This window comes from Kogia breviceps, chromosome 6 (genome assembly GCF_026419965.1).
Source record: "Kogia breviceps isolate mKogBre1 chromosome 6, mKogBre1 haplotype 1, whole genome shotgun sequence".
Classification (NCBI taxonomy): domain Eukaryota; kingdom Metazoa; phylum Chordata; class Mammalia; order Artiodactyla; family Physeteridae; genus Kogia; species Kogia breviceps.
In genome coordinates this window covers 119,895,069-119,922,811 of record NC_081315.1, presented here as the reverse complement: position 1 = coordinate 119,922,811, position 27,743 = coordinate 119,895,069, and the positions used below count along the sequence as shown (strand labels likewise).

At 39.0% G+C, this 27,743-nt stretch overlaps 1 protein-coding gene across 1 annotated transcript in view; it reads right to left on the bottom strand.

The window, feature by feature from the left end:
- The window catches only part of FAM241A (family with sequence similarity 241 member A), a 40,689-nt gene extending 15,429 nt beyond the window's left edge, over positions 1-25,260 (bottom strand). Inside the window, exon 1 of the mRNA XM_059066663.2 lies at positions 24,933-25,260. Within this exon, the coding sequence (XP_058922646.1) occupies positions 24,933-25,091 (159 nt within the window). The 5' untranslated portion in view covers positions 25,092-25,260. The remainder of the gene's footprint in view (positions 1-24,932) is intronic.
- Positions 25,261-27,743: the final 2,483 nt, after the last annotated feature.

Genomic DNA, 27,743 nt, shown 5'->3' with positions numbered 1-27,743 from the left:
AATACCTGTACTCCCACTGTTTTTCAGCTTCACTGGGATTGTAGTCCTGTCTCTAACTTCTCTCAATCCACTAGCCCTCTTCTTCACTTTCCACATTCAGCTTGATTTCTATGACCCAAAGTTTAAAAAACTTTAATAAAACTCCTTTGTCTCATAGGGGAAACCCTAATCTTACAGTAACAACTATTTTCTATGTCTGCACCTGAGTACCTGTGGTGCTAGAGAAAGTCACACCATAGGGTACCAAGAGTTTATGACAACCCCAAACAGATCTTCAAGTACATTCCTACTTCATTTCTCTGCTCTACTTTTTTTGTGTTTGGGGGGTTTTTTGCTCTCTACACAGGGCTGTTTCAAATCTCTTCTTTTAAAAATCTTGAACTGCCTCCTACTCCTCTCTTTATCCCTCTTTTCCAGCAAATTACCTGACCTCCTATTTCTCAGGAAAAAGAGAAGCAGTCAGAAGAGTTTCCTTAACTTTGTGTTACTAAATGTATCAACTACCAAAGTTTACATCCAACTTCTCTTCATTCTCTTTTGTTACAAATAAAGAAATAAGGAAGTATTCCTCTTTCTATGTCCAATTCCTCTTACCTATGCTTAGGCTCACATCCTTTCCTACCTTATATTATCCCTTTCCCATTATCCCTCTGTCTTATATATATTCAGTCTTTTCCTTTCAGTTGCCTGCTTCTCATCAGTATTTATACATGCTTAGATTTTTTCCCCCTTAATGCCACTAGCTCTGCCTTGCCTTTTCTTCTCCTTCATAACCAAACTGTTTGAAACAATTCACTCTGCTTGTTTCCATATTTTCATCTTTGTCAGGAACTGTGAAGGGACTGATGTTTTATCCTACTTGCAAATTAACAAGTTAGCCTGTCTTGGTTTCATGGATACTGGCAGAAGACACAAGCCTCCTCGGTCAGAGACAAAGGACTTTATTACTCATGCCACAGAGAGCAGCCTGAGTTTCATGTTGATGTTGGTTCCCTTTACCTCCTAAGTCCCACAGGGTGACAGAGTGGCACAGGTAGATGCTGCAGGCAGTGGGCTTATGTCTCAGCTGAAGAACTCTGAGCTTAGGGAACTCTCATCTTTTACAATGGGCTGTAAGCAAATCTGCCTGATGTTTGTCCCAGAGGGAGACATCATTTTTATTACACTGGGTAGCAGACAATCTGCCCTCTGCTCCAAAAGGAGACAATATTCCTATCTTCCAAGTCTGTTCATTTAACAAGCATCCTTGAAAAACAGTCCTAAACAAAAGTTCTCAATGCAAGAGATCCATGGAGAATTGCTCCTAACAATCTTCCAAGTCAGACCTCAACTTAGTCCAGTGTGGCCTCTGTTCCTATTAAACCACCAAAACAGTTCTTGAAAAGATTACCAATAAACTGCCATATCAGTAAATTAGAGGGTTTCTTTTGGTGGCGGCAGGGAGGGTCATTCCCTGGCGGTCCAGTGGTTAGGACTCCACGCTCTCACTGCCAAGGGCCCACGTTCAATCCCTGGTCAGGCAACTAGGATCCCACAAGCCACGCAGCAGGGCCAAAAACAAAAGAAAAAAAAATTAGAGTTTTTCAGTTCTAATTTTATTCAAATCCTAAGCAGAATTAATAACCATTTTTTTCTTTTCTTTTGAATTATATGGTATTACATTCTTCTGGTTCGACTCGTTCTATTTTCATCCCTCTGGCTATGCCTTTCTCAGTCTGCTTTGTGGGTTCACCATCCTCAACCTATTAAATATTGATCCTCAACCTCTGGTCTTAAGCCCTTATCTCTCTCTTTTTAAAAACTAAATTTATTTGTTTATTTACTTACTGCTTTTTGGCTGTGTTGGGTCTTCGTTGCTGCTCATGGTCTTTCTCTAGTTGTGGTGAGCGGGGGGCTACTCTTTGTTGCGGTGCACGGGGCTCTAGGAGCATGGGCTTCAGTAGTTGTGGCTCGCGGGCTCTAGAGCACAGGAGCAGTAGTTGTGGTGCACAGGCTTAGTTTCTCTGCGGCACGTGGGATCTTTCCAGACCAGGGCTCAAACCCGTGTCCCCTGCATTGGCAGGCGGATTCCTAACCACTGAGCCACCAGGGAAGTCCCCAGCCCTTAACTCTTTTCTTTCCGTATTCTCTTTGCAAATAAGCTCATCCAAACTTTACACTTTCAATTACCACCAATAAATCAGTTATTTAAGTATTATAGCCAGCTCAGACCTTTCTTCTACACTCTAGACCCATATATTCAACTGCCTTCTCGACATTTACGCTTGGATATCTTGAATATACTTCAATATTCAACACACCCAAGGCCAAACCCATGATTTTCCTCCTTAAAATTGGTCTTCATTCAATGAACAGATTCTCAGGAATAAAATCCATCCTTAATTTCTGCAAGTAAGAAACTAAGGAATGATCTGCAAAACCTTCTTTTTCCTAATTTCCTATATCCAAATTATCAGTGGGTTCTGTTGATTTTAAATCCTAAATATCTCAGGCATTTATAGTTTTCTAATCTTTCTTGTTTGTTGGCTGGGTACAATCTGTCTTCTCAACACCTTCCTTTCTGGTTCTTTTTATTCCTTCCTGTGGATGTGAGTCACTATTTGGTGTCATTTCCTTACTCCAATACAACTTTGTTTCCACCTTTGTATTTTGTGCTGATATTGTCAAATATATTATATTTCAGTATGTTATAGGCTCAACAATACAATTATATATACATATGGTTTTATGCAACTGCTTTTAAATCAGTCAAGAGAAGATGGTGCGATTATACTATCTTTTGTAATTATCTACATTATTGCCTTTACCAGTGCTCTTTGTTTTTTTGTGTGGATTCAAAGTACTGTCTGATATCAGATGCTTTCATCCTTATAATTTCCTTTGATCATTCTTGTAAGACAGGTGTGCTGGCAAAAAGTTCTGTTTTTATCTGGGAATGTGTTTTACCTTTATTTTTGAAAGATAATTTTGCTGGATATAAGACTGTGGACAGGTTTTTACTTTCAGCACTTTGAATGTGTTGTCCAATTGCCTCTGTCCTCCAAGTCTCTGATGAGAAACCAACTATTGATCTTAGTGGGGTTTCCTTTTATGTGATGAGTTGTTTTTGCCTTTGCTGCTTTCAAGATTTTCTCTTTCTCTTTCAACATTTTGACCATAATGTGTCTAGATGTGGATCACTCTGTTTATCCTCCTTGGATTGCATCGAACTTCTTGTATGTGTAGCTTAATGCTTTTCATTAAGTTTGAAACATTCTCAGCCATATATATCTTAGAATACTTCTTCTGTGCCTTTCTCTCCTCTCCTCATAGTCCCATTATTTGTATGCTGATGTGTTTAATCATGTCCTACAGTTCTCTGAGGCTCTGTTCATTTTTTCCATTCTTTTTTCTCTCTGTTCTTCAGATTGCATAGTTTATATTGCTCTCAGGTTGTATTTAAGCCCCTTGTTCTTTGTAAGGCTTCTTCCCTGTGTTGATGGGTCTGTGTGCAGTTTAGGGAATGCTTTCAAGTCTGCCCCACAACCTGCTACAATTGTTCCTGAGTGGGTGCAGCCTAACACATGTACACTTGCCTTCCTGATCCTCACAGGTGACTATGATCCCAAGAGGGTTCTTCATGGCTGACTCTTTCCCTGGTTCTTTCTTTAAAACCTCTGGCTGCTCTGTTGTTTTGATGTATTATGGAGCTACCAGCCTCCTCTTAATTGCTCTTCATCAAGATCTATACTGTTTTCAACAACACCTTTAGGCATGGAGTTCTCCATTCCTTCTTCCAGCTGAAGTCAGTCTTCTCAGGCAGATCCAAAGAGCTCTTTACTTTTATGGTCTGCCTTTTCCCCTGGGCAGAACAGCTGCACCACTGCACTGGAGTTGGGGGCAGGGACCCTATTTTCCTAGAGTGACAATCTGGCTCTATAAGGAGGTCCTGGGGTTGGGGAGCAGCTCTTGGTCGTGGCTTGCCTCTCTTGGTGTGGAATCTCTACCGTGTAGTGAGTTGGGACAGGGAATTCGGCCTCAGTGTTCTCAGCATGCTGTGCCTAGGGTGGGGGTTGCTTTCGGGGAGGGAGACTTGGTCCTTTCAGCCATGCCTACCTGGAATAGACTTCCTGTAACATGGAGCTGAGGGGGAAGGGAGGAAAGGGATGAGAAGGCCTACCCTTGCCGGTGAAACTGTAGCCCTAGACTGGGAGTTAGGGGGAGAGGGGAACTTCAGCTTCTTGGCTACACATGCTGGGGATTCTCAAAGATTTTAAATGATATTTTATTTTTAAATAATTTTCACCAGTTAAATTGTTGTTTTGCTGGGATAAAATCTACTGAGTTCCTTACTTCATTGTTCTGGAAGTCCTGCCATGTTGTTTCTGGACATTAATTACTTCTGATGGTGAACTGAAGGATAATTCCTATAAGGATGAACCAGCGGATCCTGGGTAGTACTCAAGCTAGTTTTCTGGAATCATCCATAGGACCTTAAGCACTTTGAAGAGTGTTTATTTTATTTTTTTTAAACAAAGTGAAATTTGAGGGATATTTTGGCTGCATTGGGTCTTCGTTGCTGTGCGTGGGCTTTTCTCTAGTTGCAGCGAGCCAGGGCTACTCTTGTTGTGGAGCACAGGCTCTAGGTGTGCAGGCTTCAGTCGTTGTGGCCAGCTAACATATTTGCTAGACTCTGCTAAGCAAAGAAGGAAAACTGCCTCTTTAATGGTTGGTAGGAAAGGAAATGAGAAAGGAGGAAAAGAAACCCATTGTTTTTTATTCATTTAAGCTTTAAATATAAGTAAATATTTAAAGACTTTTTAAAAAAAACAGTTAGTGAAGAACCATATGATTAAATGGAACTTCAAAAGTTGAACTTCAGCTGGTAATTAACTCATTTTAAAAAAATTAAGTCTAAGGAAAGTTAACTGGAAATTCAAGTCTCAGAATAGTCCTATTTTCCCTTTAGTTGCATCTAATACATTAAATTTTACACCCAAGTCTGTATTTTAAAATAATTTTTAGCATAATAAAATACTTTTTATCAGTATTTATAACTCTCTGGAAAAGTTTCTAAGAGTTGCAGAAATGTCAGAAGTAAATCAAGAATGCTTTGTGAGCATTAAAATCATCTCCTCTTTGCTAACTCCCCATATTAAATCTCTGGCAGCCCAGAAAGAAAAAAATAAACAAAGAAATAAATATACTAATACATATAAGAACAAATAAAACTATCTTAAGCTATCATATATATTCAGTAAAACATTTAAAATTATTTTACTGTAAAAACACTTCTGCTTTATAGAACCAATTCAATTCAACAAAATTTTCCTGATACCTAAAATGTGTTAGATAAATAAGACTATATCCTTAACTTCAAGAAGCTAACAATTTAATAAAAAGGTTAACATTTATAAAAAAAAGTATATTTTAAGGCAAAAATATGATGTGTTTAATAGGAGTTGCAAAATGCTTGGCATTTAGTTCAAGAAGGGTCAGTATAGTCAAAAAATTAAATCAGGAGAGCTGGAAAAAAAAGTTAATGCAATGCTTTCAAATATTTAGATGATGCTTTAAAAAAACGATATTGCATGTTTAACTGCTTTTGTCTTATTATATAACAGAATAGTGGTTTATAGCACTAATGTACTGCAAATTGATTCTGTGGTTAAAACATCTTTACTTCAAAAAAAAAAACCAGGCTTCCCTGGTGGCGCAGGGGTTGAGAATCTGCTTGCTGATGCAGGGGACATGGGTTCGTGCCCCGATTCGGGAAGATTCTACATGCCGCGGAGAGGCTGTGCACGTGAGCCATGGCCGCTGAGCCTGCGCGTCCGGAGCCTGTGCTCCGCAACGGGAGAGGCCACAACAGTGAGAGGCAACCATCTTTACTTCAGCATTTAGTTACAGGCAAAGACTCATTTTTTGCTTTTTATTCCTCTTCATTGCAAAGGCTGGCTCTTTGTGGAGATGCTCTGATATATAAGCCTTAAATACAATAAATAATGTTAAAATGAAGTTTTGTGGGGGTTTTTTTTGTTGTTTTTTGGTTGTTTTTTTTTTTTTTTTGCGTTACGCGGGCCTCTCACTGTTGTGGATCTTCCCGGACCGGGGCACGAACCTGTGTCCCCTGCATTGGCAGGCGGACTCCCAACCACTGCGCCACCAGGGAAGCCCTAAAATGAATTTTTAAATGAATTTCACAATATATTTATTAATTTTAAAAGCCCTAATACTTATTGAATATCTGTTATGTGTTGGATAGTGTCTTAAGTACTTTGACCTTCAAAACATAAAGAAAACTGAAGAAGGATTATGTAATTTATTCCAGATCACCTAATAACTGGTGGAGTGAAGACACATATTCAGGCATTCTGCCCTAAAACCCATGTTCTAAAACCCTATACGATATGCTATCTTATAATTATAAAATCACTCTGTAATCACTCACATTCTATTTATTTTATTTATTTATTTTAAAAAATATTTATTTATTTAGTTGTGCCAGGTCTTAGTTGCAGCAGGCGGGCTCCTTAGCTGGGGCTTGCGGGGCTCCTTAGTTGTGGCATGCGCGTGGAATCTAGTTCCCTGGCCAGGGATCGAACCCGGGGCCCCTGCATTGGGAGCACGGAGTCCTAACCACTGCACCACCAGGGAAGTCCCTCCTTCTATTTATTGTAATATATCAGTTTCTAATAGCAGTTCAAACAGTTACACTTGTTTTGATTAATTTATATTCAGTAAAAATGTCATTTAAAAATGGTTTTGTGATGGTTACATTTGACTCACTGTACAATATAGCAACTGGTCTTAATTGTGATACAGTTTAACCGGATTTAAAATTTTTCTTTCTTTAACACTAAAAACCAAACCAACATCGAATTCTTAATTCCACCACTTCTCCCCATAAACTGGCATAAAGACTAAGCACATAGAACACTACTGAAGTAGATTTTTGGTTTCATTTTTCTAACTACATCCAGTGAAGAGAGAAACATATATTTTATTTGGACATAAAATAAACTTTTCTTTCCCTTTGAAATTTTCTTGCCTTCGTAGTATGAACAATGAACTTCTAACATAGTAGAATGTGCTCCAATGATCATAGAAAGGCTGCCTTTATAGATAATGTAATTTTTGATTGAATATAATTATGGAGAGACAAAAATGAAGGATGAATGACAATAGAAACAAGCTGGGAGTCAGTTTCAGAGAGATTTTAAACTGAAAGTCTTCCCCTCCAAAATACTGTAATTTTGTTTCTCTCAATCCACCTCACCATTCCACTGGACCTCTCAAAAGAAAGACCTGTTTTGAAAAAGATCTTGTTGCTTTCTTTTAAAAGGGCAGGAGTCTCACATTTGCAAAACATCAAGAGACAGTATCATACTGCGATAAACAAATATGTGAAAATAGATATTAAGAAAGAAGTAGTTATAAAATTTAAAAGCCTCTGGATTTGTTATAGATTTCGCCCTTTATTTTCTCCTTGCAGTTTAGAACCCACAGTCTACCATTTCAACCACAAATTCATAGCCACATATTCTCCCATAGTTTCTGACTTTCAGCAGCCTCCAATTTCCCTGCTGCTTCTTCTAGGCTGCTAAGTGTTGTTGTTGGTAAAAATTGTGCTCAGATGCCTCGTTATAAAATCATGTTGTCTCAGTGTTCTTGGTACTACTTCTATACTCTTAAGTGGAGAGAGTCACCTCTCGGTAACTATCCGTCCAATTCCAAATATTTATTGTTCCAAATCTTTCCCACTCTTATCATCTCCTTCTTAGAGGTGTTGCTGTTTGTTTGTAAGGTTAACCAAGATTCATAATCCCCAATTTTTGCATCCATACATCTAAGAACAAAAATGGATTTTATACTGTAACATACTTTCATTCCTAAAGCAAAAGAAGCAAAACAGAGATCCTGATTGAAACTGGAACATTTGTGCATTAGGCAAGTCACACTTCCTTTTAAGAAAAAACCAAGAAAGGCAAAGATATTACAAAATCAAAGACACTGGTCAGAATCTGAGGCATTAAGTAGGTGAGGACTGATTCTTTTTTTTTTTTTTTTGCGGGACGCGGGCCTCTCACTGTGTCTCTCCCGTGGCGGAGCACAGGCTCACAGGCTCAGCGGCCACGGCTCACGGGCCCAGCCGCTCCTTGGCATGCGGGATCCTCCTGGACCAGGGCACGAACCCACGTCCCCTGCATCGGCAGGCGGACTCTCAACCACTGTACCACCAGCGAAGCCCTGGAGACTGATTCTTAAAAGCACTGGGTCTGTCACTGCTGTTCCAGTTGCTTGACCATATCTATTTAAAGAATCATCAACATTTGTGACTTTGTGAATGCCCTCTTTTAAAATTAAATTTTATTGTAGGAGTTTTAAGTTTGCAAAGGAAGTATTTAGCTTTATGAAAGTTTGAAAATTCTACTTGCTTATGCTATTAAATATCTTTTCCATATTATATTTGAAGAGTTAAAGATAAATATGGCTGGTATGTCTAATAGAACTAGGCAAAAATATGATCCATCCTTGTTAGAATTAAGTTGCCTTTAAAGTTAGCTTTTTATAATTAATTTCTTACTAAGATCCATAATGGGATTTTGTCTCAAAGAAAATTTAACAGTACTTATGAGTGGGACAATCTTTAAGAAAGCTATGAAAATGCCACTCACATAACAATGTTTGGGAGTTGTTTATTGTGTTCTGTACAATAACAGCTTCTTGTTTTATGTACTGCACTTTTTGTCCAATCCAGTGACTTGGCTGATATTTTTCTTTGTGTTCTGAAATAAACACTGCAGTGCAATACTTATGAAATGAAATGCCTGTTGAGTTATCAATCAACCATTTGGACTAAGTGGGGAAAAATTTTAATTGCTTCTCATTATTTATGACATTAAAGAATCTGTAGGAATCTAGTTTTGTAAATAAAAGTATGTGGATTTATAAAATTTCTTATGGAAGAAATTCTTTGAAAAACAGTATATCCATATAAAGCCACCTTATTTTATAATGGAATATATTAGTTATTTAAATTTTGGGTCAATAGTGATATAGTGAAAATGACAAGTTTTCTGCCTACTGTAATGAAGTCTGTAGTCATGTTCTGACGTTATGATCCTCTCCTCTCAGCATGTTTTACATCTGCATTTTATGCAAGATGTGTTGTGCCCTACTTGTGGCAAGCCTGCACAGACCTGACTGATTTGCCAGACTGACAGCTGCTTACTTTCAGGAAACCGCACTCTGGTTCTTAGTGTGTGTCATGTCCTCCCTGAGTGTCACTAATCTTTGATTACTAAATTCCAACTCTGATCATCACAGCCCTTGACTCACAGAATAGTCTGGCTTGCAAAGTAAATCCTTTAGGCAATTTAGTTCAATTCAATAAATAATAATAGGATGCCTACCATGAACAAGGCAAGTGCTGTGAGGTACAGAAAGCAAATAACCTATACTCCTTGCCATTAAGCTGCTTAATACATAAGGAAAGATATGTACTCAAATCACCGTATTCAAATCCCCTAACAATTAAAATGACCCATACTTTTATAAAAGATTCATAGTTTCCTTCTGATCTTTCTCAGCTCAGGCAATTTTTCAGATTTCTAGACTTGTATGCTCAATTGCATGTTCAACATTTCCCAGATGTCTTAGAGGACCTCAAACTCAACATGCCCCGTATCAAACTCATAATGATCTGCCTTAAAGTTGGTCTTCCTCCACGCGTCCCTTACCTCAGTGAACGGCACAACCCAGAAGTACAAGCAAGAAGCCTGCTAGTCGTTCTAGGTGTCTTTACCTCCTTTGTCTTGCTTGGTCGACTTTTGCGGGCTCATCTCCCTCTGAGTCTGTGTTGGAACTTCTCAGGGACTTACCTATAGGCCTTCTTCTCTTCTTACTCTACAGTCTCTCTTCATGGAGCTTTCATGTACTCTAATGATTTTATTAATTCTTAGATGGTTTATATGCTGAAGACTCCCACTTTTTAAATCACACCCTGGCCAAGAGCAAATTATTAGTGAAATATTTTTAATTTCTTCAGGAAAAAAATTCCTGTAGTTTTGATTCTCCCCCCACCATTTTTTAAAAATAAATTTATTTATTTTATTTATTTTTATTTTTGGCTGCATTGGGTCTTTGTTGCTGTGCGCGGTCTTTCTCTGGTTGCGGCGAGCGGGGGCTACTCTTCGTTGTGGCGCGCAGGCTTCTCATTGCGGTGGCTTCTCTTACTGCGGAACACCGTCTCTAGGCGCGCGGGCTTCAGTAGTTGTGGCTTGTGGGCCTCAGTGGTTGTGGCTTGCAGGCTCAAGAGAGCAGGCTCAGTAATTGTGGTGCATGGGCTTCATTGCTCCGTGGCATGTGGGATCTTACTAGGCCAGGGCTCGAACCTGTGTCCCCTGCATTGGCAGGCAGATTCTTAACCACTGTGCTACCAGGGAAGCCCTCCCCCATCCTCTCCCCATTTTATTTGCTTACTAGTCATTTGTTCAATAAACTTATTAAACACACATATTCCAAGCATTTGCTCCTCACAAAAATACCGTAAGGTGGATATTACTAGACTCTAGAGGTCAAGTGACTTCCCCAGAATCAGACAACCAGCCAGAATTTGAGCACAGGAGTCTTCTGACTATAAATTCTGAGCTCTTTCCAATAAACTGCACTGCAGACCTCTAAATCCCTTAGTACAAAGGAACTAAACCAGGTATTAAGAAGAAAACAAAATATTTAAACAAATTCATTATAAGGTGTGATTATATAATACTCCTTAAGAAATATACTTTTTAATATACAATGGAATATTACTCAGCCATAAAAAGAAATGAAATTGAGTTATTTGTACTGAGGTGGAGGGACCTGGAGTCTGTCATACAGAGTGAAGTAAGTCAGAAGGAGAAAAACAAATACTGTATGCTAACACATATATATATAGACTCAAAGGAAAAAAAAATGTCATGAAGAGCCTAGGGGTAGGCAGGAATAAAACAGACCTACTAGAGCACAGACTTGAGGATATGGGGAGGGGGAAGGGTAAGCTGTGACGAAGTGAGAGAGTGGCATGGACATATATACACTACCAAACGTAGGGTGGATAGCTAGTGGGAAGCAGCCACATGGCACAGGGAGATCAGCTCGGTGGCTTGTGACCACCTAGAGGGGTGAGATAGGGAGGGTGGGAGGGAGGGAGACGCAAGAGGGAAGAGATATGGGAACATATGTATATGTATAACTGATTCACTTTGTTGTAAAGCAGAAACTAACACACCATTGTAAAGCAATTATACTCCAAAAAAGATGTTAAAAAAATTTTTTTTTGCGGTACGCAGGCCTCTCACTGTTGTGGCCTCTCCCGTTGCGGAGCTCAGGCTCAGCGGCCATGGCTCATGGGACCAGCCGCTCCGCGGCATGTGGGATCTTCCCAGACCAGGGCACGAACCCTCATCCTCTGCATCAGCAGGCAGACTCTCAACCTCTGCGCCACCAGGGAATCCCGAAATATACTTTTTAAAAGATGAAGTCTTTAGTTAATTTACTTAAGTCCATAATTAATTTGGTTTTTCCTCTCATCTTTCCACAAGGGATTTTAATTTGCTTATAGTAGGAATAAATGAATAAACTAGTAATAAAATATAGAAAACTGGAAGGGGGAATGGATGAGAAGAATTGAGAGTCTAGACTGGGGAAAGATATGTTACCATGATTACTAAGACTGAGCCTCAAATTTGGCTCTACCCACCATGGAGTCAAAGCAAAAGGAGGGGGCCAACCAGTAATTCTCACTTCCTTAAGACTCTGCTCATATTTACCTTAGTGAGCATTTACATGATCATCTTATTTAAAATAGCACCCCTACCCCATACACATACTCCCCCATCCACCTTCCCTACTTTATTTTTTTTTCCATAGCATTTATAACCCACTGATGTACTTGTTTTTTTATTCATAGTCTCTCCCTACTACAATGAAAGATTAATGAGAGGAGAGATTTGGCCTGTTTCTGTTTGTTTCTTTGTGTCCCGGTGCCTACAGCACTGCCCAGGAAATAGTAGGAGCTCAATAAATGTTTTGAGTGAATGAATTAAAAGCTACCAAGAAAATAAGGAACAAACAAATAACAAATAATAACTGATAAATAATAATAAATAATGAATACAAATAATAAATACAGAAAACCATCCATAATACAATGACTGTTATCAGTTGTTAAAACAATTGATGTTCCATATGACACAAATGGATAAGGAAAATATCTTTAGTATATGGCCAGGTTGTTAGCACAACTGAAGTCTTAAATTAGTAGCCTAACATAGGGTACTCAAAGGCTGATTTCCAAATACTTAGTCATTTAAACTACTTAGTCATTTAAACTCCAAAGGGAAAATACTATCATCCAGAAATGGCACAATCATTGTACTATTTTTATGATGTTACTGTTAAATAAACTTTACTTACTGAATAATAAAGAAAGAAGCTTAGTATTTAATTTTTTCTTCATATATTTATTCTCAAGTATTTTACACTGAGTATTTTTATTGATATCAAAAATGGTTATAACTAACTGGTTAATCGCTATGAAGAAATCACTTCATTCTTGCCCTCCTTTAAATTTAAAAGCTTAAACCAAATGTGCCTCTACACTCCCATGAAACTCCTTAGTAGACAAAGTTGTCTGTGAAGCCAATAACCATTCAACATGTGGAGAAAGTATGCTAGGATGCTAGGAACAAGCAATTGGGATTTGTGTGCTGAACAAAAACTAGACATGGATATGGAATCCTTGGAGCAGCCATCTTGTTCTTATCAAAATTTGTTTTTAGTAGTTATCTGACTATCAGGTTAATTTTAGTTATAACTCAACAGAAAGAACTTCAAATATAAATCAATCCTTGCTTTTCCCATGCATACAAATCATACATTTCCACATGTACATTGAATGTATGTATACAGTACTACCATGGAAGAAGACTAGAATAGAATTAATCTTTTCTAGCAGCATGAGACATTGTAAAGGGAAAGATCAAGTACCCTCACTATCCACAAATTAATCTACTCTGTGTAGCAAATTTTAGAAATTACTTTTTTTCTTTATTACTATAAGAAAATTAAGAATAAGCAAAAAAAATTATGGCTCTCTCCATGGAAAACTGCATAGTTTGTAATACTACTGTTTGGTCTTTATGGCTTTTGAGATATTTTACAAGTCTGTAAATTACAGATAACCAACAGCAATGCAAAATAATTCATATCTATAGACAAGCAAACAAATTCTGTTCCAGTAGAGGTTCAACTGTCTTTCCTCTCTGCCTATGGAAAAAGCCAGTCTCGTGGCCATTTGTAAATTCATTTCAACATACCTTTTCTCCACATACATTTCTGACTGATTTCTCCTTTGAAGCAGTTGTAACAATTGCCTGGTTCCCTCTTTAATGACGAGTTAAATAAACTCCTTAACATGTGTTCATTTTATATTTAATGAGCACTATAATTTTACCTCTTTTTGAAAATTATCCTTTAACATTTTGCCATTATTGAAATGGCTGAAGGGCTTCCCTGGTGGCGCAGTGGTTGAGAATCCGCCTGCCGATGCAGGGGTCACGGGTTCGTGCCCTGGTCCGGGAAGATCCCACATGCCGCGGAGCAACTAAGCCCGTGAGCCATGGCCGCTAGGCCTGCGCGTCCGGAGCCTCTGCTCCGCAACGGGAGAGGCCACAGCAGTGAGAGGCCCGCATACCACAAAAAAAAAAAAAAAAAAAAAAAAAAAAAAAAAAAAAAAAAAAAAGAAATGGCTGATCTGAATTTAAATCTATGTTAGCTTTGGGTTTCATTTACTGTCTTTCCTATGTTTAGTTCAAGAAAAATTAAAAACAAAATTGCAAGTTTTTACCAATTACATAAATTAATGCCAGTTAGTATTCCAAGATTCTGTTTGTCAGCCTTTCACCTTCTTGATATTGTGGTGGTTTTTAAATACATCACATCAAGGAACGCAATCCTTGCCTAAATTCTTACAAATGTTTTACAGGGACCTTTAGCTCAATGCACAAACTAACACCACTCGTTTCTTTTCTGTTGATTCTGACAATAGAGTATGTTCGTGTTACACACAAAGTCCTCTCTCTCTTCAAAACTAAATTTTGTTATGAAAGTTTCCCCTGGGAAACCACATTGCTTCAGCAAAAACATCAATTGAGTTTTTACCAGCAGTGTTATTTTAGATTGAAGTTTTTATAGACTCTGTACTACCTCAGAGATGCCAAAATAAATGTCTGAAGCATTTGCCTTATGCAATCTCTGCTCTCATAGAGATGATGTTTTAGTGTGAGCCTGTGAAGGAGAGAGTGGGAAGTGGCAGAGAATAAACATGTTAACAAACAAATAAATAAAATACTTTCAAATAGTGTGAGAGCTACGAGGAAAATGAAAGAGTAATGGAAGAGAGGAAGAGGGCGTAGACTGGAGGTTCTTTCTATATATTAGAGCTGAGCTGAGATCTCAGAAAGGTTATAGTTAAGCCGATGATATGAAGATCTGCCAAGGGAAGATTTGGGGAAAAGAGTCTAGGCAGAGGCCTTGAGACAGAATTGAGCTAGCTGGGCTAGGGCTGTGATCTTGATTGTGATCCACAATAAGATATTTTGTTTCTTGACCCAGTACATATAAATTTCCATGAAATTACATTCATACCATGTGTGATGCATTCTAACAATTTCTGTCCTATCCTATCCTGTTCACAATCCACTAAATTGATTTCATGGACCAACACTAGCTTGATTGTTAAGAACTCAGGCTTCAAGCATGGGTTTGAATCTTAACTCAGCAACTTACTAGCTGTGATACTTTCAATATGTTACTTAACATCCCTGTGCTGCAGTTTTTACACCTTTAGAGTGAGGGGCAACAGCAGTCTCTACCCATGAGGTTTGAAACCAGATTTCCCTCCAGAAAGACTGAATCAATTTTACTTCTAACTTTAGTGTATTCTTATTTCATACACTGTTTATTTAAACCCACACCATTCATCTTTTTAATCTTTATCAACTTGATAGGTGAAATATTATTCCTAATAGTTTTAATTTGAATTTCTTTTATTTAGTGATGCTGGACATGTTTCCCTCCTCATTGGATACTAAATGTAGTTGCAGTTTTTAATTTCCTACAAAATGTACAAAAATAATATGTTAAATATAAAATTTTACTAGGTATTGTATTTATAACTTTTTTGTCATTTTTAAATTAAATGCAAAGTTATAACATTTATTTACACTTATCTTCCACTAAATTACATATAACCAATAAAGGAAAAAATCTTTTGGGGGGATGGATACAAATCAATGAGAATATCAGCTAGTTCTTGAATAAGTCTTTGAAATGATTATAAATGGAGAAATACTAAAATTTGTATTCATTTTCATTTTAACCAATAGAATTCAATATTTTAAATCATAGTTACAAACGTAGACAAATGAAACCACCTTCAGGCATACCTACCAAAAATATTAAAAGAGTTGCCTATTGTAGTAGAAGAGAATGGTTCTGCAATGAAAAAATAAATTAATTAATTAAAATTTAATTATGTGCATGAACTAGTGATAGATAATAATAGGCCATGAAGTGAAGAATATGATTAATTAAAGCTGCAAATTAAAAATTTCAACATTTTGTACTTTCTCTAAAATTTACTTTTTTTTTTTGTTAAGAAATGAAGTTTCTGGTGACATTACTGAGTACCTTGTATGCCAGCTGCTACCACAGGTGGAATCACTTCTTTATTTAAAGTAGCCACAACCAAACATTTTTCCTTAAAAATGACTTTCCTTCTCAATTTGTGACAGTGACAACAGCTTCTGTTATATTTTATTACCTCTGAAAACAATGGAATAAGGAATTCTGAATCAATCAAACTGATGAAATTTGCCAGCCATGGGAAATCAAACTTAAATTCCCTGCCTCTGTAGATGGTCTGCATACATCTCAGTAAAAGTTTGATCAGGAGGATAAAAGACAAGGGCTTCCCTGGTGGCGCAGTGGTTGAGAGTCCGCCTGTCGATGCAGGGGACACAGGTTCATGCCCTGGTCCGGGAAGATCCCACATGCCGCGGAGCGGCTGGACCCGTGAGCCATGGCTGCTGGGCCTGCGCGTCCAGAGCCTGTGCTCCGCAACGGGAGAGGCCACAGCAGTGAGAGGCCTGCGTACCACACACACACACACACACAAAGACAAATTAATTGGATTAATTGGAAGAGGGAATAAAAAATATTTCACAGATGTTAGAAAAAATGATATCAAATGGAATATAGTAAAAACCACAAATGGAAATTTAATTTTCTTAACACTGTTTTAAAAAACATTTAGGTATTAAGTATTAAGAGATAATAGATATTAAGTATTAATAGATTTGTTTAGATATTAAGTATTAATAATTAGTTTATCCTTCATTTCCCGTAAAGTTCAAAATATTTGCACCATGCTTTCTCTTTGATCAGAAATCTGATAAGATCAAGTTGTTGCTATAAGAAAACAGCAACAACAAATAAAGCCAACCGTTTCCTCTTCCTTAGCCAAGATAAGGCACAGCTGACAATGATGTTAAATGGAAAAAAAAAAAACCCAAAACACTGGATATAGGAAAAATTAGATCAGCAGATAGAAAGTAACTTCTGCATTAAGTTAATTAGAAAATCAGTTTCTCTGCTCGGATGAAACTACTCTTTGATTATCTTATTAATTGCCTTACACACACGCACACGCACACGAACACAGCACACACTTAATGAAACAAAACATGACTAGTGGAGACTCTTAAGGTTTTTTGAAGATATGTGGCTGTTACTGCAAGACAAGACTATGACTCCAGAGAAGACAACGACACGGAGCCAAAGCTAGTGTGGCTGGGGCTTAAAGAAGGCCTGGGAAAGATACAGTTTCTACTTAGGTCTCTGAGGGCAAGGTTAATGTTATGGTACTACTTTAAGTTTTACCCTTTAACCTTGCTTTACCACTTCTCTTGAATAGTAAATTGAGAATAACTTATACAGAGGAGGGTGGGTATTTTTCTCATCAAGGGTCAGTGATCCACAATAGAAAAAAAATATCAACTGGTGATATATACAAAAAGCAAATTATTAATAATTTAGGTTGGTGGGTTAATTTTTTTTAAAGAAATATGAAACACATCTGATCTTTAGATTAGGAAATCTTAATATTTTGTTCAATAAATAATATTTATTCTATAAATCTGAAAATTACATGTACTAAAAATACAGTTCTATGATGTGGTTAGTTAAGAAGAAGAAGAAAAAGGGAACCAGAAAGAAAGATGGGAGAGAAGATCAGGGCAAAATAGGGAGATGATATTCACTGAGGACCTACTATATGCTAGGTATTTCATACACAATAAGTTACTGAATCCTCATAAGAACTTTAAGTGGATAGCATTATACTCATTACAGTGAGGAAACTGAGTCTCTGAGGGATTAAGTTATTAGGATGACAAGGCTTGAACTTAGAGCTGTCATTACCCAAAACCTTCTTCATTGCTCCATAATGCTCAGCTTCTACAGAAGGAGGAGGCAGTGGGGTGGAGAAGAGGTATGGAAAAAAAGAGAAAGTGGCTGAGACGGGAGGTGGGGAAGAATAACAAACAATGGGAGAATGAGACACAGTAGAGAGAGAAGAAAAAAAGATGCGTGGTAGGACAGAGGGGCAGAAAAAGAATATGAGAGTATATGGCTGTTAGCATAACTGATGCCATCCAGGGCCCGTACAGTTCCTCTTGTCCTTCCGCCAATCCCACCCAGGACTGTACTGTGAGGTAAATCACATCTCTGTTGTCAAGGACTTTGTAGCTAATAGATATTGTTTAATAATCATTGGGACCAGGCTGGCCTCTTTGCTCTGTAATCCTCAAACAGTGATGAAAACCTTTGCTGACTTATTCCCTGTGTCCACAACCGGGGTCCCCAACCCCCGGTCTGAGGCCTGTTAGGAACCGGGCCGCAGAGAAGGAGGTGAGCCGTGGGTGAGCGAGTGGAGTGAAGCTTCATCTGCCGCTCTCCATCGCTCCCCATCGCTCCCCGTCCCTCTCCGTCGCTCCCCATCCTTCCCCTCGCTCCCCATCGCTCCCCATCTCTCGAATTACCGCCTGAACCATCCCCCCAACCTCCGCGGAAAAACCGTCTTCCACGAAACCGGTTCCTGGTGCCAAAACGGTTGGGGACTGCTGGTCCACAAGACTAGTTACCCATTCATAACTATTGACTTAGGAATGCATTTCCTGTTTCCAAGCACATACCCCTCTACCCTATGTTAACTATAAAATTGCCTCGGTGGCCCCTTGGCAGTGTGGAGTGCAGCTGCAAATGCTTACAGATCATCTGCCTGACCCCACCCTGTGAGCAAGTTACCCTGTAATAGACTGATCCATTGATTATATGGAGCTGCCTGCCTTGTTTTTCAGTCTCAAGATAACTTCTCAGTTTGGTGGGCACTTTTTGTTCCCTCTGTTCTCCAACAAAAGGGAAAGCAAATAGAGAAAGTTGCATATAAGGAGTTGCTGGAAGAAGAGATGCAAGAAAAGATCTGTAGGGAGACTACCTGTTTGGAATGTAGGTGTCAAAAAAATACACAATTATTACCTATCCATTGGAATATCTATCAACAGAGTAATTATTCTTGACAACTCAAACCACTATAATCCTAATATATTTTGAGCAGAGTTTCTCAACGTCAGCACTAGTGACATTTTGGGTCAGGCAATGCTTTGCTGTAGGCAACTGTTCTGCACATTATAGGATGTTTAGCAGTAACCCTGGACTCTTCCTATTAGATGCCAATGGTACTGTACTCCCTTAGTCTTAACATTCAAAACTGTCTCCAGACATTGCCAAATGTCCCCCGTGAGCAAAACTGCCCCCAGTTAAGAACCACTGATTTAGAAGTTCCATTCTTGAAATAATGATAAAAAATGGACAAAAGATATCTACCATATACAAAATTATTCCCTGAGTTAGTGACTAGATGCCCATTGGAAAAAAATTAGATTAAGTTTAGGGCTGAGTTCATCTAAACTCAAAGCACTTGCTACAGTATTGCTTGCAAACTGCTTTTAAAATATGTGAAAGGAAGTGGGTATAAACAAATATCTATTTTTGAACCACACAATCTAAGGAGGAACAGCAGATTTATCAGACTGTTCTCCCATCATAGGTGAGGGCTCTTTGCATTTCTGAAACAAAAACAAAGCCGGCTTTGGAGTTTGGAGACCTGGGTTCTGGTGTGCTCTAGTACTAGTTAATTGTAAGACCTAGGGCAAATCACTTGGCCTGGAGAAGCAAGCCTTGTTGGCTTCTTACACTTTACCAAGAGTTCTAATATACCCTTCTAGGGAAATAGTAAAATAACTTCCTTATGTATATATATCTATTACTGATACTATGTCGAAGGGCAAGTTTGTTGAATACTGTGGATTGGTTTGCTTATTATTCCCTTGCCACTCGAAGTGTGGTCCATGGGCATAGCATCAGCATCACCTTAGGAGCTTGTTAGAGATGCAAAATCTTGGGCCTCACCCCAGAACAACAAAATCACAACCTGCATTTAACAAGAGATTATTTGTCTACACATGAAAACTGAGGAGCACTGTTCTATTCCACCTTCCTCCTAGGGTGGCTTTCTAATTGCAGAGTCTGGAAAACTTAAAAATCACATTTCTCAGATATCTTTTCACTTAGGTTCTAGTTGAAAATTAGGTCCAAAAGCTAATCCTTACATGCTTATTATATGCTAAGTACTGCTCTAACACTTTACATATATTACATACATACATATAACAGTTCTATAGGGTTGATACAACTATTATTCCCTTTATACAGATGAAGAAACTGAAGGCCAAAGAGGTTAATTAACTTGCCCAAAGTTACAGTTAGTAAATGGCAGAGTTAGGATTCAAACCTAGGTATTCTGGATCTACAATATGTACTGCTAATCATATCTTTGATGATAGATCAAAAAGGAGGTATGAGGCTTCCCTCTGGTACCATTTTTTTTTTTTTTTTTTTTTTTTTACAGAATGATCTCATGGAACATTCTTTGATAAATGCTGTTATACAGGTTCCTTCATTTATTTACGTAAATATCTATAAGCCAGCATTTATCTGAAAGTTCCAACATTGAAAAAGGCAAGAAATAGAAATGAAGCATTACCATCTGAAAGGAAGCAAAATCAACCTTATCTATAAAGTGGATGATTATATACCTAGAAGATGCAAAAGAATCAAGTCTAAGAGATACTAGTATATATTAGCATTAGCATTAACAAAAGAATTCAGAAAGGTAGCTAGTTTAAAACTAAGTAAATAAAAACCAATAGCTAGAAACCAGCAGCAAAAACATGATGTGGAAAAAGAAATCCCTTTCACCATGCCAACAGAAATGTAAAAGCTTAATATAGACTTCAGTATTTATAACTACTATAAAGGATTGCAAAGCCAGGGAGAAAGTGGATTATTCAATGATTAGGAAAAAAAAAAAAGATCAGCTCCATACCTCACACAATACATAAAGTCATTCTAAAGAGATTAAATATATAGAGTAAAAAAAAAAAACTATAAACACACACATAAGAAAATAATGGTGGATACTTTAAGTGTAGGATTAGAAAGAATGTTCTAAACAAATATAATAGATATATGTATGTATGTGTGGGGTGTGTGTGTGTGTGCATGTATGAGGGTGTGAGATGTGTGTGTATGAAATTAACAAAAAAATTCCTTTGGCTAATAAAAATTTAAAGCATTTCTAAGTCAAAAACATCATAAACAAAATTATAAAGTAAACAGCAAGCAGGAAAAATAATTATAATCTATGTGAAATATGAGTTTAATATCTTATAATGCCAAAAGAAAAAATGGTCAAAGAACACAATTAAAAAGAAATACAAATGCTCAATAAATATATGAATGGTTTAGTAAACCTCTCCAGCAGTATCTTATGACAATAAGATAATTTTTGCCTATTAAGTTGGCAAAGATTAATCTATAAATTATACTGTTTGTTGCTGGAGTGGATGGTTTCCAATTGGCACTCTTACATACTAATGCCAGAAGAGTACAGTGGTGCAACCTTTTCTGAATGTAATTTTTAGGATGTTTCAAGAGGATTCAAAGAGTTTGACTTATTGACCTAGTTCTTCCAGTTCTAGGAATTTATTCCAAGGTGGAACTGTGAAAAAAAGGTAGAACTTTATAAGCAAAGATTTTTATTACAGCATTATCTACAAAAGAAAGTTTGAAGCAACTTAAATATGTAGTATTAGGGGGACGATTATTAGGCAGCCCTAAAAGTAATTTTTACAAAGAAGTTTTAATAACATGGGAAAATGACACAACATGCTAAGTAGATAAAAACAAGATACCAAGTTCAAATATTACATTAAAACATGTTAAAAAATATATGTGTATATACGCATATACACACATACAGAGAGATATATGAATGTAGTAGTAACGTCAAATGTTTCATATTTTATAGCACAATATTACTCAGTGAGATTTCAAATGCTTTTGTTTTCTTCTTTAGATTGTTTTATAGTTCTACATTTTCCGAAGTACACATTACTTTTATAATCATAAAGAAAGACCTTAGAGCTAAAAATAATGATTCTAAAGTCAATCCAAGGATGGTGGGACCTTTCTATCCCACCTAAGGCAGGGCCATCTTATGTTATTCAGGTTGTAAAATGCCACATACATACATAAATGTAATAAAAGGACTGGAGATATTTAACCTTCCAGGTATGCAGCAGGGCAGAGACTCTCTTACCTAAAGGGACCTGGCCTTCACAGTCATGAACATACTTGGATCATCTCTCATGCACACAATTACCAACACACATATAGGACAGCTGTGCCCTGTCCCTTCAGTTCCTTGGGTGTTTTGCCTCTCTCCTCGGCTTATCTTTCTTAGAGGCCAAACTCCTACTTCAGACTTGACAGTTCCTTCATCTAGGGAACCTGGTCCAGTCTTTCAAGTCCTCCTTTCCTAGGATAGAGGCTGCCTTGTCAATCATGTACCTGGAAAGATTTAGGCCAGAAAGACAGAGGAACCTTAGTTTTCTATCAGATGGAGTAGTACTTAAGGATAAATAGTAAAAAACAAAAACGATGCTTATAATATCTTAGTTATTAAGAAAACACCTATATAAATACCGGTATTTTGGTATTACATGAAATAAATACCATTTTGATCTGGTATCATAATAACAATGAGCCAAAGATATGTTTTGTAAAGTCAAAGCTGATGCAAGAGGCTTCCAGGTACAGGGAAGGGCATGAGTCTTTCAGACAGGAATAGAAAGAAAAATCAGTGAAGGTAAGGTTGTATGTAGAGGAGACTTTAGGCTAGGGAATAGCCAAAGGAAGAAAGCTCCTTCATCAAATGATCAGGTAAGGGCAAACTGTGAAGGAACTAGAAATAGAAAGGGATTTAATACAGCAAATTAGGGGCTGACAAAAATCTTTGAAAGAGCTAGAGGAGCAAAAGTCAGGTGGCTTCTGGAGCTGTTGCATTCAAGAGCACACCACCTGTAACCCTGATCCAGATATAAAGGAGCCTCTGCTGTTACTGCTGCCGCTGCGACTACTACCAATTCTCTCTTAACATCCACGAGGCTACTCAGATTCTGGAACATTATGTGAGTGTGCTAATAAGCAGAAAGGACAGCAGGGAGGTGGCCTCTGTCTCATTTCCAGCTAATTAGTTTTGGTTCTGTTTCTGTTTATATCATTGTTTCTATGGAAAAGTTCACTTTAAGTTCTAAACAACAAGTTTACAAACCAAGTTTTCAAAAATACTCCATTTGTAATTTGAAGTCCATGTGTCCTTAAAACAACAAAACAAATACACACCATCTGCCTAAAGAAAAGCAAAATAAAACAAATCCTTAGACTATGTTTCATAGCTGTTAAATTTCATTTACCTCTCCCTCAAATATCTTTATATCTCTACCATCATTGCAAGGCAGTGCATACAAATTTTAAATTTCATTTTCAGGACTTGAAAAAAAACTACACTTATTACCAAGAAATGATTTATCACAAAAGCTTGCTTTTTACACCAATGAGTTGGGTTGTATCAATTTTTTGTTTATTTTTGACTTCTTTATAAGAAGTTCTTCTTTGGTGCTGATATAGGAGGAAATGCATATCTCAGGTGTAATTTTCAAGTATTGTGTATGTGGACTTAGAGTACATAAATAAATCATGTGATAAAAATAAATGATAACATTTACAAAGGAGTACAGTAAAATAAATTTACATGACATGCAATGAAAGAAGCAGGTATGCAAAGTATATCTGTTTTCTAGGCTATATGTTTCATTCTTTCATCGTTTCATCCCTTTTTGTTGTACCATAAGCAATTTTGTTAAGACCAGAGCTACTGATGATGAAAAATCCACAGAAGCTCAAATTAAGTATTTTACATGTTCCCTTAAAATCACTTGAAAATTACTTTGGGACCTTCAGCTCAAATACATCCGCCCCCCCCAGCTCCTCCCCAGGGAGTTCCTGTTGCTGTTTTCTTCACTTCTCCAGTTGAACAACTAAAGTAAGAGGAAACAGTCCTTTAGCTACTGAGTCATGATACAGTTAATGGGGGAAAACTACCAGGAAAGCAGTCAGGAAGATCTAGCTACCAATTATTTGCTTCAGTCACCATCTCTTACATTGTCAAAAGAATGAAAAATTACACTTCCACATGGTGAGCAAACCTAACGCTAAGGCATATTTTGTGTGCGCCACACAATTATTTCTGTTTTCTAAACAATGCTGAGACACTAGAACTTATACTTTATGTATTAATGCATTTACTGATGATGTTGGAGTTTGTGAAATGTGACAAAAAGAACAGATGCAGGAGGATAATGAGAGGAGACAGGCATCAACTGATCTCAACAGTATACACTGTAATAAAGGCAAATAATCATTTTAATTCTCGGTCTTTAATGTGATTCTGAAGGCTAGCTTATCTCAGGTATTTTTGAAGGTCTAATTACTGTATTTGCTGGTGAAAATTGATACCACATATAATTCAATTTCTTTTATTAAACTTCTTGCCTAACCTTGAAGATAAATGATGTGTTATAATGCCTATTATAACACATACTTAACTTAGTGAAAGCAAATTCTGAGAGTTTCAAAAACTACCCAACTTCTCTTTTCCCTATTTTGGCTGGACTCATACTTTTTCCCCCCTTGGTACCAACTGAAAGCAATTTTCTTGCTTTTTCAGTTTTTTTTTTCTTTCTGCCTGAGGCATTATTTTGTTAACTGAATTATTACTCAGCTTTTTCAGTTTTTAAATGAAGTTTAGATCCCCTTTGGGTTCATGTGAAAAACTTGCTCTCGGAGAGTCCCTGTCAAGACACCTATTGTAATACTAGCTCCTACACGTCTTCAGATACAGATTGCATGTCTAGAGAAATACACCCACACCTTACAGAGGCGCTAGGTGTGAGTTCAGAAATGACAAGATGGAAGTCGGGAGGGGAGCCGCTGGCCCCTAAAACACAGCACCGGGGTATGAACTCGAAGTTGAAGAATGTTTACATGTAAGGCTTTTAGATAAGTGACCGTTATGGAGGGCACTTCCACAGACCCCCGGGCTCCGGCCTGAGAAGCCTCTGCCCGACGGGTGGGTAAGGGCGGCGCTGACCCCTCCAGGCACCGACTCCGGGCCGGCACTTGGCAGCGCACACGCGCGATCCCGCTGCCCGGCCCCGAGGGCTCCGTCCAACCGCTCTCCGGGGCCACTTCCCAGAACGCCGCGGCAACCAGCGCCCCACGCCGAGCACAGCCCGGGCGCCGCCCGCCCGCCGGGCCACTTCCCTCCGTCGCCGCGTGAGGCTCGGGAAACCGGCCGGACCGCGCCGCCCCTACTGGCTCACCTGCTCTTGCTCCTCCTGCGGCCGCCGGCCGCGCCGCCGCGGGCTCGCTCCGGGCTCCGGTTCGGTCCCCGCCGCCGCCCGCTCCGCCAGCGCGTCCCCGTCCTCGTCGCGCTCTCCGCCGCCGCTGCCGCTGCCAAGCAGCTCCCCGGCCGAGCACATCCCGCCGCCAACTCCCGCCGCCCGGGACGGCCGCCGGAGGGGCCAAGCCGCGAAGCTGGAGGCAGCGATCGCCGCCCGAGGGCCGCCCTGGGATCGGCCGCGCTCGCAGCTGACAGGAGACTACGGAGCGCGCCCCGGCGGCCTGGGCGCCGCAAGTACCAGCCCGGCCCGGCCCCTCCTGTCACCGGCTCGTCCCGCCCTCGGCCGCCGGGGCGGAGCCCACTCGGGGGGGGAGGGGCCAGGGCAGAGGCGGGGCAAACGGGGCGCGCGCGCGCACGTGTGTGTGTGCGCGCTCACGCGTTTGTGAGAGACTATGAGTGTGTGTGAGACTATGTACATTACAGACTGTATGAGAGAGATTGTGAGAGAGAGGCTCTGTGTTTTGTGTGTGTGTGTGAGAGAGAGAGACTATGAGAGAGTGTGTATGAGAGACTACGTACGTAAAGACTGTGAGAGATTGTGTGTAAGAGATTGTACGTGCATGAGACTGTGTGTGTGAGAGCTCGTGTGTGTGAGAGCCTGATAGGCACTGTGTTGAGAGAGACTGTGAAAGACGCGGTGTATGCATTTGTGAGGGAGAGAGGAGAGCGTGTGTTGGTAGGTGTGTGAGAGAGGGAAACACACGCAGACACAGAGTTCCACACTCCAGCGGGACCCCTCTGTGCTTGCCTGGCACTGCAGTGTGCCTGGGTGTGATGCTGGCTGCCTGTCCTGAGTAGCTGTCCATCCTTTACAAGTAATACACATTCTCCGTCTATTTTGTTCCTTTTGCCTCCTCTCTGTGTCTCTCTGAAGGTCTCTGTTGAGTGCTTCCCTGGTGTGTGTTGGTTGTTGGAGCCTTGGGAGCACTTGGTGGTGTATCTGCCTTTGTGTATATTTCTATAAATGGGTAAAAATATGTCACTCAGTGTGTGGTAAGGGAGACATCTAGTTTATAATTCTTTTTCGTGCTACCTGTGGTATAGCAATTTATAATAAGAAATGTATATATATTTTGCCTTTGTCCCCATTCCTGGTGCAGAGCTGCTGAAACCTTGGGAGTTTCCTAAGTGGTGAAAGGGATAAAGATGTCTTTTGTTATGTTAATGAGGCAACTTTTAAATATCCCCCTAGGTAACTTAAGGGTGGGGCTTGGTTGTCAGAAGAAAGAGCCTTGTGATTAGAGGATTGGAACTTTCAGTCCCCCCTCTGATCTCCTGGGAGGGGAGTGGGGCTGGAGGTTAAATTGATCACCAATGGTCAGTAGTTATCATGCCTTTGTAATGAAGACTCCATAGAAACCCAAAGGATAGGGGTTTAGAGAACTTCCGGGTTGGTGAACACGTGGAGATGGGGGGGAGAGTGGCAGCTTAGAAAGGGCTTGGAAGCTCTGCGCGCCTTCCCGCATACCTCGCCCTATGTACCTTTTCATCTGACTGTGCCCCTGTATTCTTTGTAATATCCTTTATAATAAACTCCTAAAAGTAAGTAAACGTTTCTCTGAGTTCTGTGAGCAGCTCTAAGCAAATTAGTGGAACCCAAACAGGGGATCGTGGGAACCTTCAATATATAGGTGGCTGGTAGAAGCACAGGTAACAGCCCGGAGTTGCAATTGGCAGCTGACGTGTGTGTGGTGGGTGGAGTTGGAGCGAGGGGGGGGGGAGGGGCAGTCTTGAGGAACTGAGCCTTGGCCTGTAAGATCTGTGAACTTATCTCCAGATAGGTAGTGCCAGAACTGAGTTAACTGCTTAGTGGTGTTGAAAAACACACATCAGACTACCCTACCCATTTTGTTAAAGGGAAGTTGAGGGCACTTAAATAAGGTATCAAATTTTGTATATCTCTTATCTGTATTTTGAAAAGATAATAGACTATTGTATAGATAAAATATCAGGCTATCTTTTAATGGAAAGTAAATATGCCTAGGTATGGAGAAGACTGAGTTATCTGAGATGTTCTATTAAAATGTCTCTAGGCCCAGAGGGAATTAAAATAGGTGGGAATGTAAAGACATTTTAAAGACCTGTTTCCTGGTTTTGGTAATCAGGACTGTAGAAGCTAGAAAATATCCTTTGGCTATCACAAATTAGAAAGAAAATGAATCTGGTTTATTTCCTTCCTTAAAAGCCTTTAAAACCCCAGAGGAAAGTATTTAATATTTTATATATTTATATAATCAGAAACAAACGTCACCATGGGAACCCAAAAGCATCCCTGTTGGACCTCATTGCTTTCCTCTAATGACATTTTCATTCTTGAAATTTTGCTTTGACTCTTAGTAGTGTTTCTTATAAAAATGACCTTATATATATATTTAAAACGAAACTTTAGGATTATGTATGTGGCACAGAGAATATCAGCTTTTTACTGCCAACTCTGTGGAGTTTAAGGCACATTTTGAAGTTCACCCTCTTTTGGCTTGTAGCTGTTAACTTGATAAATCGAGCGGCTATGCACTCTTCAATCAGGTTACAGACTGAACAGAAACTCCTTCTATACTTGAGGACTCAGAAGGCATGGAATATATATATCTGGCCAGGAAAAAAAGAATAATACAGAATTTAGCTTTGTTCAACTTAGGGGACAAGTCTTACTTAAATGATTTAGAACATACTGTCTGGCCTTTTGGAAAGTCAAGCTTCTCGATTCTTTGAGAAGTGTATTCATTCAGTT